The sequence below is a fragment of the Adiantum capillus-veneris genome, chromosome 6 (genome assembly GCF_014529385.1).
Source record: "Adiantum capillus-veneris isolate H3 chromosome 6, ASM1452938v2, whole genome shotgun sequence".
Lineage (NCBI taxonomy): Eukaryota > Viridiplantae > Streptophyta > Polypodiopsida > Polypodiales > Pteridaceae > Adiantum > Adiantum capillus-veneris.
Window position 1 is genome coordinate 32,504,899 of NC_140936.1, and position 12,790 is coordinate 32,517,688.

Genomic DNA, 12,790 nt, shown 5'->3' on the forward strand with positions numbered 1-12,790 from the left:
TTAAAGTGCCACATTGGACTTTAAGTGGGAGGTTGTTGGGGTATAAAGCCCAATGTGGTCGCCCAGGTAAGTGGGCGGGCCGCCAGGTATGTACACATATTCTTTTGTAAAAACCTAATAAGAACTCACTATGCTCTACACATTACAGTAGAGCGAGTTCACCATATCGTCGTGCTCTTCTTCTCGCACTCTCTCTCTTGCGTCGCACTTCCGCTCGTACTCCTTCACAAACAAGGACCGACTTGAAATTTTCTACACACAATTAATCTACACAAAGTATATGCAAAATGATGCGGAATTTGAGGAAACCTTTTATCTCGTCATAACGTGTGGGCATCGGGGGCAAAATTCTCAGATCTGCATTTTCCTAGGAGATATTGTTGCGCAAGGTGTACACTCTAGTGGAAGCTTAAAAGAGATTGTGCAAGTGCATGTGAGTTGAAGACTGTGTAGGGTTACGCAGCGTGAGGTGAAATACCTTATCGAAACCTTGCCATAGGATATGTATAGATTGGGTTGGACGCTTGATAGCAAGGTGGTAGGGTATGTAGTGTTTGATACATGATTAGTACGTAACGCACGTAAAACTGAACAAATCGAGTGTAAGGTACGTAAAATTCGCTCGTTATTTTTTAAAACGCCTAAAACCTACAATATTTTCATAGGTTCATGATATATTCAGAAGTATGATTGCGGAAAAGCAAAACAAGACTACTATATGGCATAAACTTTAAAATTTGAGATGTTCATACGAGTTACAAACTGTTAGAATTGAACAATGTTACAACAGGTACAAATAAACACTTCAATTACCAATCGAGACCCAAATATACATAGATGATGCAACAACATTGAACATTCAACAAAACACTTTACAAGGTTGAAACTTCAACTCTCTGTAGCTTAGTTTATAAACCTGAAAGCTCAGTAGCTTATTTTATGAACTCTCTATACGGGTATCTTATAATCTACACGCGAATATAACCCACGAATTCATGCGTTGCCGACCAGAGGCTGCAATTGCAAATTGTAAAAATCTATGCTTGTACGGTACGCAAGGTACGTTGTACAATACGGACATGCCGTGCCTTACGGTAAGGTACGTATATACCTTTCCAACCTTGCTAGTCGATAGCCAAGTTGACTTGATACTATTTTCTTGTTGTAGTTTAGACAATTGGTTTTATATGTGTTTTCTCCAATTACTACCAAAACTCTACCAAAATATGGAAAGAGCAAATCCAAGATGATCTTGTCCAAAAGAAGCATCTAAGGTAAACCATCCGAATTTGTGCCCTATGCATAAGAAAAAAGTTTCTAAACGGCAAGCTTTAGAGATAAGAATTTACGTTTATGAAGAGAACGAGGTCAAGGAGGCGGAGGAAGAGGCTAAAGTGGAAGCCAAGAAGAAGAAATCCCTTTTCGTACACACTACCCTTGAGGAGGAGGAGATGCGGTATGCCCGCTGACTCAACATGAGAGTGACCGACATAGTGGAGAAGAAAGACTCCACACTCGACATGGATGGTAGAGAACTATGTCCCAAGCTTGGGTACAAAGAACAAGAGCCACCCTCCTTCAACAAGATTTGGAGAGCTGGAAAAGACAAACAAGAGAGAGAGAGAGAGAGAGAGCCCTCATCCTCCAATTATCCTCCAGAGAGAGAAGGGCCTCTTTCGTTAGAAAGAGGGTGATTCTACGAGAACTCACAAGCACCCCCATCTACCTAGATGGTGATACGAATAGCACAAAGACGGGCATGCATGCCTAGAGTGCTCAAAGCACGTGAAGAAGGGAAGGAGACATCATACCGCAATGGCTAGGTCATCATTGATGGCAAGGCCGTTCCATAGGGACTTGCAGCCTACACTACACAACACAACATGAGGAGATTCCCATTGCCGTTTGGAACTGCAATGGTAATCTATGGACACACCCAGAGCGACTAGAGGATGTGACGAGCAATTGAGACATTGTCTTACACACAGAGAGAGCCCAGAGAAAGGCCTACCAAGGATCCACAAATTATAGTGGGCGTCCGCCCACCAAAAGTGTCCACACCAAAACACTTGCGAGGGTTTGAAGGAATGGGCCAATGGCCGTTCTCTTAACACGAGATCCAAAGGCGCGTTTAATTTCAATCCGGTTAGAGATTACACAAGAGCCTATTATATGCATCACCCTATGTTACTTTGCACCCACACGCTCTACATTCACCAAAAGGAGGGTGGGGAAAGTCACCATACCCATGTTTGATGGAAGGGTTTATGGGTTACTTTACACTCAGTAAAGTTTTCCTCATGGGAGACTTCAACGCCTGGACATGTTGCCACGAGTGAGAGACCTATGCTTTTGAGGACCAAGAAATACTACATCCTACAGAGAAGGAGGAGCTCATCCGAGTCTCAGTGAAAATAACCAACCCACAGCCTATGGACGCCCTTTACTCGCTCCCAGCACCGTCTTGTTATATATAATGGGATGGCACTTTGGCCTACGTCCGGAAGTCTGACATGCATGCCACATGGAGTTGCAGACCTGCGGGGGGGGGGGGGGGGGGGGGGGGGGGGGGGGGGGTGGTTTAAGCATGTGATATCGGATGGAAACACAGAGATAACTGCAATCTACACACTTGGAAACATTTTATCACTTCAAAACACTGGAATAGCTCTGTGTGTGTGTGTGTGTGTGTGTGTGTGTGTGTGTGTGTGTGTGTGTGTGTGTGTGTGTGAGAGAGAGAGAGAGAGAGTAGTCAGCACGACTCAGCGGAGTTCCGAGCCAAGAGCCACTGGCCCCAAAGACTGGCACCCCTTTCGGTATTTCTTTATTATTATTGCTCGCAATGTACAGCACCCAAGGGTCCGACTCTTTCCAAGACTTTGCATCCAGAGAAGTGGCCCCTGGGTGCCAAAAGCAAGGCACCAAAAGCATCATGTCCAAAAGCACTTAATTTTAGAAGCATCCGGACCAAAAAGCTCACGTAAAATCTGCCCACGGCCACCATAAAAAGCGGAAATCTGTACAGCTGCTGCCACGTGTTATGCTCAGCATAAAACGCAGAGGTAGTGCAGGGGTCCATACTGCTGGCCACGTCATCCTTCTCTACGTCTCATGTGTGTGTATCTTTTATTTAATTGGGCCCCTCAACAAAGCTTTATAAGTTGGTAAGGGTTAGGATTATTACTTCCTATCCCTTTGAGCCACTCGGCAAGACTCCATAAGTTGGGGTTTCCTAAAATTCTTCCTTGTTTCTCTAGGCTTTAGGCCCCTCGGCCGGAATCTGCAAAACCCCCAATCAAGTTAGCCAGAGAGCTCTTGGGAAGACTACAAAGCAAGAGGTCAGACAACAGATGAAGACTCCCACACGCCGCAAGCGGCGAGCTTTCCAGGGGCGGAGGAGCTTGAGCTTTACAACCTATTCATGAGTATTGATAGTGCAACAGCATGGTGGACCTTTAGAGAGCCCCACTCGACCACAGCCATTGAGGATCCATACGCATGGCATGATTATGCAGAGAGGTTGTATGAGGCCCCTAGGCTGTACATGTTTTTGTGCTTTTCAGCGGCCTACGACCTGCTTGTTCTCATATGCTTCGTAATGCTCACTGATTAGACATAAGTTCAAATTGATCTTCTCAAACAATCAATCATGAATTCAAGCACCATCAAATTAGTATTTCAAAAAAAAAAATCATCAATCCTTTGCCACGGTGCACACTTCCATGACAGTTTTTCACTGAGCAACAACTTTTCCTCATAAGCTCAGCTTTGCTGACGTCTGTTGTAGGTTGCACGCTTAAGCATTTATGTTGCCATAGCACGGCTAAAACAATAATTATCATTACGTACGTACTTGATTCCCAATAAAAATGTGTTTGCCCTCTCCTTAGCTTCCATAGATAATTGTTTGTATATATTGCCCTGCATCTCCAAAAAAGCAAGTAAAAATTGGTTTTTTGCTTCGTCCTGTAATGTAACCTGACTGGGAAATGAATTTGACCACCCACAAACCTTCTCTGTTAGAAGTTCTGCTTTATGAAAATCCGATGACGCATAGGCTGCAGTTGCCTGAGGTTTAGGTAAAGAAATAATTACCCAATTCAGAAGCGCTAAACCAAAGCATGCTCTTAAAACATCTCTATACCAAATTACTATAAAGTCATTCTTGTTTCACACTCATTATATGACAGAAAACTTGAAGATACTGTGTAATTTAAACACAGTCCAATACAGAGGAAGCACAAAAATAACCTAGGATGAAGAGGAAAGGATATGATGCTTGTAGATGGAAAACATGTGCGTTCACCTATGCTCTCTTCGACATCTGCGTCTCGGTGCACTTTGCAAGAAGTCTCATTCAACACCCAAAGAAGACATCATACAAGTAGACAGTGAGCAACACAACAATAGACTTCCGTGAACAGAACCAGACAACAACCACAGTAGTCACCAATAGACACCCCTAGACTAGAGATGAACAATGAGTAGTCTCGAATGAACAAGATTTTATACAAAGTTACCCAGAACACAGAATGAAGACATGGATCCCTTGTCCCCCCCCCCCCCACCAAAAAAAAAGGGGGAACAGCCAAGACCCGGAATGGGAACTGCACAGAACGGGAGGCATTAAAAACACCTAATAATGGAATTTTCAAGATCATGCGATTAAATAAAAGAAACATTAGAGTCCTTTGACTACTATTACTAACAAATAAACCTATTTGAAGGCTGTTTCAGCCTACTATGGCTTGAATGTGGTGGGTGCACTTGAGAGCTTGAAAGCTCAAAGACCTTGAAGGTTTAAAGTTGAGCCTTGAGTGGGAGAGGGGGGGAGAGAGAGAGAGCTTGTCACTTGAGAGAGAGAGAGCTTGAAAGTTGAGACTCGAGAGGGAGCTTGTGTCTTGAGAGGGAGAGCTTGAGAGCTTGAATGGAGACGTGAAGGGGTGGGGGAGTGTTTCTATAAGTAGGGAGGGAGGGGGGGGAATGATGATGTTTTTTGCCATATGGAAGTTAAATTGCCCTTGCCGTTCTGGCCCCGTTCCCTTCCGTTCTGGTGACAGACTACCACCCGGACCGTCCAACCGTTCTGAAACGCCTGCACATGTCCGGAATCCCGTTCAAACATTCCCTAGCCAAAAAAGGGTGTTCCCTTGTAACATTATTTACATAGCCTACATATGTCTCTAGAGATCTGAGCAACTATGCCTGTAATAGACTTTGACACCCCAAGCCGAAGATCTATAGCAACACGTGGGAAAACTCCAAACAACTGAATTGAACTTGGAGAAAGAAAGAAAGATTTTTAACGTCTATGTCAGGCCGAAATCGGCCTATGAGACAAATCAAATGTACATGGTGTGTATGTCATCCGTCTATCGGAAAGACAAATGAAACAAAACTGATACAAAACTGAACTGAATGTAGGTAGTGGAGTATCTGAGGAGGGATGGAGCTCTATCTCTAGGGGTATATGCATGTCTATATGCTCAAGGTAGTACAATCATGAGAGAGAGAGAGAGAGAGAGAGAGAGAGAGAGAGAGAGAGAGAGAGAGAGATGAAATGTTATATTGGACGTCTTCAAAAGGCCAAAATGATCCATGAGACCAAACTGATACAATCCTTGTGGATCTAATCCAATGTCTGGGTACAAAAATAAAATGAAGTAAAGTGAAAGACTAAAACTAAAAAACTGAAATCGTCAGACTAAAAATCATCACCATCATCAACCATGCCCGAGGATGCCCGGCATCGGGCGTTGTCCGAGAAAGTATTGCATCAGTCACTGAAGAGCTTCATCAGTGTCCGCCTCTGTAAATAGTCGTACTGGGCGTCTCCCATGTGGTGATAGAATAGTCATGATTCTCCGGTGGAGCCTCCATCGACGTCATGGTCACCCCCGTAGACGTGGGCGTCTAGCTCTCCCCGGCTCAGTGGCTTTGTCCACTAATATACCTCTGGTAGAAGTGGGCTCTGAAGCCTGTTGTGAAGCATGCTCATTTGGCTGCCAAGTCCCTGCTCTAAAGAAGTCAGTGATCTCCCTCTCTGAATGTCTCCCACTACCTAGTCTCCTCAAGAGACTTTCCCTCTGTCTGTGCAGCTCTAGATAAAACAACCCAAGGCACCTCTGATCCTGATATGTCATAACTCTAGCCATCGGTCCAAAGCCCTCTCTCAATAGACACTGAAAGCGGCCTCGTATTTCACAGTATACCGGACAATGACAAATGTGATGTAACTCTGTCTCTAGCTCTATGAGGCAAAACTGGCATATCCTGGCTTTTGCTGGTACTCTCCCAAATCTGCGAGTCTCAATCTCTAGTTGATACGATGATGTGCGCATTTGACCAATAGCACATCGTATCCCATAGGATAAATAAGTGACCATATAGGCCGGTCTGATCACATATCCATCCTCTGTTAGTTGGAGGATATGCTCTCTATAGAAAGCCATCTTCGTGCCCAACTCTTGTATCGGTTGTATCTGTGTGCTTCTGGTATCTAGTTGAATCAAATCCTGACGTATAAGTCTAGTGGTCTTTGTCTGTGTGAGAGAAAGGGAGGATGCATCCTAGGAGTATTGGAATGGAGGCAGTCGATCCATGTTGAAGCCATGTGACTGAAACCATGATGTCATCTGCCCATAACAACATGCTCTCCCCTTGTAGCGCTAGCTGTCAGGATGACTCAAGTGCTAGCCGAGCATATCTGTCTCTCGGAAGGTCCCATAAATTATGCATGAAGGTAACTGATTTAGTAAGGGCCTCAACTACGAGAGGAGGGGCAGCTAGCTCAGCCCCGAATAATCTCATGTGGCACTAAGGCCTTAGCCCAAATCATCTGCCGAGAGATCATAGAGACTAGAGGCCTCTCCATACATCTCCATCCATTAGTGCTACCAGATCTGCCCTGGTGGTCCACTGAGGGCCCCCAAATCTGAACCCCGTAGAGTATAGCTGAAGCCACTAGAGTGTCAAAAAGCCACACAGCTTTGTTTGAGGTTCCTGAAACTGAACCTACAAACACATCTTCTCCAAACCTCTCAAGGCTGCATAAGCTCTCGTCAATCTAGTCTCTGCTGCTCTCCTCAATGAAAATGCCGGTCCACTGAAGACTACCCCAACATAGGTGTATGCATCTGTATACTCCACCGTCTCCTGGCCATATGTAAAAGTAGGTGCTGACCTCCTGACCCACTGTGGTGTGGTGTTAAAACACCATAGCCTTGGTTTTCCCCAGGTTAATAGACAATCCACTATCGTGGGCAAAAGTGTACAAAGCATCTAAATGACATTGTATCCCCTCTGGGGAGTCCAAAATCAGCACAATATCATCGGCATATAACAATAGTGGGATCCATGTCCCTGCCAACTGCGCTCCTCTATCACCATCCCTCTCAATGTAGTCAGCAACCTCATCCACATACATGAAAAATAGTGTAGGAGATAGCAGGCAGCCCTATTTCACCCCAATAGTGGAGTGAACCAAATCAAAAATCCCCTCTCAGGTGCGTACATGCCCCATGACTGGCTTATATAGAGCCATGATTCCCCAAATCAACTCTATGGGTACCCCCATCTCTTGCAGCCTGCGCATCAATCTAGCTCTGGGCACTGTATTGAAGACTTTGCGGAAGTCCACAAAGCAACAACAGAGCTGTCTCCCACGTGATCTCCCCTCCTCAATAATGGCTCTGAGTGTCAGAATATGATCAAGAGTAGAGAAACCTCTCCTGAAACCCGCATGTCCTGTTGCCTGTACACCCTCTCTCTTTGCCCATCTACTCAACTCCTCCTCAAGGATGGATGCGTACAACCGTGCCAATGTGTGTCCAATCATGATAGTGCGATATTTTCGACGCTCCATAGGATCCCTTGACTTGAAGATAGGTACAATCGTGGACAAACTCCAAGTATCAGGTAGGGCCTCGCACATGGTATGGTTCAACATCACTGCTAGAAGCTTTGCAAGCAAATCCTTGCCATGTATAAAATGCTCTGCTACCAGGCCATCGTGATAATATGCTCTCCTAGTCTTCTTCATCCTGTCAATGGCTTTCTTTACCATCTCGGCAGTAAAGAAAGCACATGTGTGTGGGCATGGCTCTGACGATCTGGAAGAGGTGGCTGCCCCAAGACGGTGTAGAGAGATGATGCATACTGACCCCATACCTCCGTAGAAGTGATGTTTGGTGGGGGGGAGTGCTCATGGAAGAGTCGCCATGCCTCGCCTAAATGCTCGCTCAAAAAAAACTGATATAGATCCGGCTCTAGTCGACGAGCTAGAAACGCCCTCTTCTTTCGTTGTACCAAACGCCGAGAAGCAATCCGTGACGGCCTATGAGTAATGACGACTCCTCGATCCACTTTTCACCTTTATCAACCTCCTCTTGTGTTTTGAATACGTGCTTCGTCGACGAAGAGGTTGTTCGTGCCTTTTGCTCTTCCACTTCTCGTAAAGTTTTTTCACCTGCTCCTTAATGCTTTCGAGCTCCTTGATCATTGAGGATTGATTTTCTGCCTCCTTCGCGGGGGTATTTTTGCAAGCTGCAAGGTCTCCCTTATGTGCTTCAATCACTCCATCCTTTTCATTCATGCATTCTTCCATTTTTTATTTCCAGGATTCAAACATAGCGAGTGCATCCTCTAATCTTTTCCGCATCACACATTCCATTGCATTCACTTCTGCCCTCACAATCGTCTGCATTTCGGCCTTCAATGATGTGTACATGTCGTCACGCTTACTAAGCATCTCTTTGTCCAATTCTTTCCTCATATCTGCATACATAGCTCTTTTGTAAGTTTCCGCATTTGCATACATCTCTTTTTCAATGACACCCCTCAAGAGGCTCAACTCCGCCTTAATGATCACATGTATCTTCTCATACATTAAGTCATCTTTGACTCTAGATAGTTTCTTTGCTCTCACAGAACCTAGCGATAGTGTGCTCTCTCGAAACCTCCACCTAAATGTCGCTTTCGATTTAGGCGGGGTTTCATAAATGTTGTCATTCCCGACATCGACTGGTTGGTCCATCCCCAAGCACCCGAACATTCCTTGCGATGGGATCACATGGGCCTGTGAAGAAAGAGCCTGCTGTGTGTCGCCTCGACAGTGTGCAAACCATAGTTACCCGGAACAGGATATCAGAATGGGGAACGGGGATTGGCAATGGGCATGAAATGCCATTCCCTGTTACAGATACTCACGTTTGAAAGGCAGAATGGGGATTCGGAACGGCCAGTAGGAATGGGAACGAGGGATTGGCAACGGGCATGAAATCAGATCACATGGGCCTGTGAAGAAAGAGCCTGCTGTGTGTCGCCTCGACAGTGTGCAAACCATAGTTACCCGGAACAGGATATCAGAATGGGGAACGGGGATTGGCAATGGGCATGAAATGCCATTCCCTGTTACAGATACTCACGTTTGAAAGGCAGAATGGGGATTCGGAACGGCCAGTAGGAATGGGAACGAGGAACGGAGACCTCAAAATGGCACGTCTTGATGCACGTAAGCCCTAACACTCCGCATATAAACTCAACTCTTACTCAAACATTGCTCCATAAAGTTTGACCAATACATGACCAACCATGAATGTCCTGCAGTTGCTTGGATTGAGCATATCTCCTACTTTGTGGATTGGCACAACGGTGTCCATCGTCCACTCAACCAATAAACCCGCTGTTAGTACCCTGCCAAAATAGATGTGCAAGGAAAGGAACTAGTGAATCCACTGCATTTATGAGATGCTCACCTTGTAAGTCCATGTGGTAAGTTGTACGTCCATACTGGAGACAGTGAATAGCATTCTTTAACATCAAATGGGTAAAGAAGTTGGCAGTGCTAGGTTGGGGTTCTTGTGGTAGCAGTATAGACAGCTGCTGTGGAACGGGGCATAAGCCCTCTACATATGTGGGTCAGCAATGGGTCTCTATGTCCATGGCTCTCTGAATCTCCGCCATGCAATAGGGCTGCTCTACTCAAATAGAACCGGAAGATCTCCATCTCTTGTCCCTCTGCAAAAGCCCGCCTTTACGGAGGGTAAAGTCTCTCCATCTCCTGTCCCTCTGCAAAAGCCAGCCTTTTACGGCAGGCATAGTCTCCCCATCTCTCCTTTGGCATCCTCTTGTGTGATGAACCCCAATGCTCCCTGGGTACGTAGGAGTGAGTATAAAGCTATGCACTCATCCAACATACCATCTATTTTGGGGTGGGGCATAGTCCTAGATACGATAGGCTATCTTGAGCTTACTCAATGAGGGAAGCTTTGTACTCCTATTGAATGAGGCGAGTCGGGTGGTGATCATATCCATGGGTGCTATGGGGTCTATGCCTAGTAGCCCATTATGTACACTGCTAATGTATATATCAGACAATCATATGTAAAGTAGATCATAGTGTGTAGTGTCTTCGTGATAGAGGCTGGTATTAGTGGTGCTTTTGCCAGGGATATGGCTGAGTATGTTGATTGACACCGATGGGGCGTGGTGGTACAAAGAATGAGGTGACTAAGTGGGAGGCCTCTTGACCCCATACTATAGTCCACCATGGAGGCTCCAATCCTAGTCCTTCGTGTGGAAAGCATGTCAAGCCTCCTGTGAGGACAAGGGACCAAGGAAGGGCCTGTAAAGGGGCTATGAGCCCAAGTGGCCTTATATAGCCATAGATGGCTATATAAGTGAGGTTTTTCCCTTGCCCTCACATTAGTATCGAGAGCCAAGTGGAGAGGGACGTAGTGTATTACTTTTGGCATGTTAGCATGCATGCAAGGGAGAAAGTGAGGCCCAGGAGCTTCGAGGAGGAGGAACTCGAGCGTGTGCAGGTGCCCTTACACGCACGCACGCACGCACACACTTACACTTGCGGACCAGCACCAAAGCAAGGGAGACATGGCTCTGAAAAATGAAGCGCATCATGAGAGTGGCTGCCCATCCCTGAAAAATAGGAGCATGCCGTCTCAAATACGTAAAACGAACATATGAACCTGTAGGAGTCCATCTTTTGACTGCAAATCTGGATATTGCTTGAGAATCTGGATATGTACATGGGCCAAAAAGCCACATGTAGCAAGATCACCCCTCTAGCCCTTTCATTTGTGCTCCTAGGAGCTCGGACTCATCCCACAGATAAGAGAATTTACAAAGTATGTAAAGCTAGAGATTTTTACACATTCAACAAAACCAAAAAAAAAACCCTCCAGGCATTTTCCTTACAGCTGTTAAATACGATTGCATTGTCTTCCAGTGTTGCTTTGCGCTAGCCTGGTGACGCTCATAATCATCCCAATCGCCTGCACATATAGGAGTGGTTACTAACATTTAAGTTTCAGACATAGACAGGGAGGTTGTAGCATCTATACCATAAGAGCTTCTCCCCTCTTCCTTTGATGAGGTAGCTAATGCAGATCCCTTCACCAATTTATTTAGCTGATCCACATCAGATAATTTCCTTTCTTCTATACGTTCTTCATCTTCTAACATAGACAGTTCAGCGCTAGTGACTGCTTTCCATTTGGGCACCTCCACTGCCTTTGCAGCTGTCTCTTTCATCTGCCTTGTAATGTTTTTCTTGCACTTCTCTTCACAATCGACAACCACTTCTTTCAGGCCGCTAAATAATGATTCTAGAATTGTCTTAGCGAGCTGACAAGGATCCTTTCTTTCTTCAGCGCCAGGACTACCTTCATGAAGACAAGCTTCCTGCAACATTTTCTCTGCATCACTTCAAACAGGTACTCCCTTTCAACAAAAGAAATATGTAGTGCAAACTGAAGAATTTCTGTTAAAGAAAAGAACTTGGAGGTTATAAAAGCTTAGATCTGGGCTACATTGTAAGAGAGTATTATGCATACTTGAGGTTAAAGTTTGTTGCACGAAGAACTTCTAACAAGGTCGCCACCTCTGCATGAGGATATTTGTCACATAAGCGTTCAACAACCCACTGCTCAAACACAGGGAAAATACGCATTAGCTGCATAAATTGTCACAAACCTTGCAATAGACATACCGCTACAGAAATGGTTGCACGCAAGCGCGCACACACACATAAATATGAGAAATAAAATGAGATGAAGTGTTATATTAACGTCTTTAAAAAACCCCAATAACCTAAGAGACCAAAAGCTACAACCGTATCAGATGTGATACAATCATCTGAGATAAAGTGTAAAAGAAAACACCCTAGATCTTAAAACAATCCCAGTAGGAAAGGTTATGAAGCTGGTATATATATATATACAAAATGACCTATGAGACCAAAAGGTTACATGTGGTGAATCTAATACCAGGTCTGGGCACAAAAAGTACAAAGAGCTGAAAAGAAAATAGTGGGTAGGGGTGGGGTGAAAGCTGATACAAGGGGAATACAAAGGGGTGAGCTGTACAATGGAGCTCTCTGACAATCGAGGCATCATATACATATACATATACATCAGTATCCAAAAGGCTATAGAGATTCAATGTCCTCCAAGGTAGGCACTCTGTCGGGACAGCTCCTATGTCGCGCCAGTATGGTATGGATCCTCTGTCGCAGTTTGCGTCGATGTCGAGAGGGCCCCCTCATCCGTGGGCGACGGGACCACCCCAACTCTATCGCCCGATCAAGCAGTATGCCTCTGGTGCCTCTGGTGTTGTTATGCTGTTGGGGCTACTCGGACTCCTCCGTCTGTGACTGAAAGAAATCTGTTATCTTCCGTTGTTGCTGGATCTCTCTCATTGTGCCCCTCTTCAAGAGGTCCTCTCTGTGTTTGCGAATCTCCAATAAGTATAATCTGAGGCATCTCTGATCCTC

At 45.2% G+C, this 12,790-nt stretch overlaps 1 protein-coding gene across 1 annotated transcript in view; it reads right to left on the reverse strand.

Moving 5' to 3' along the window:
* LOC147455322 (uncharacterized) overlaps positions 1-12,790 on the reverse strand; it is a 117,435-nt gene that overhangs the window by 13,851 nt on the left and 90,794 nt on the right. Inside the window, exons 5-9 of the mRNA XM_086514128.1 lie at positions 11,853-11,941; positions 11,361-11,722; positions 11,215-11,291; positions 4,012-4,068; positions 3,854-3,921 (exon numbers count right to left, since the gene is read on the reverse strand). Of these exons, the coding sequence (XP_086370254.1) occupies positions 3,854-3,921; positions 4,012-4,068; positions 11,215-11,291; positions 11,361-11,722; positions 11,853-11,941 (653 nt within the window). The remainder of the gene's footprint in view (positions 1-3,853; positions 3,922-4,011; positions 4,069-11,214; positions 11,292-11,360; positions 11,723-11,852; positions 11,942-12,790) is intronic.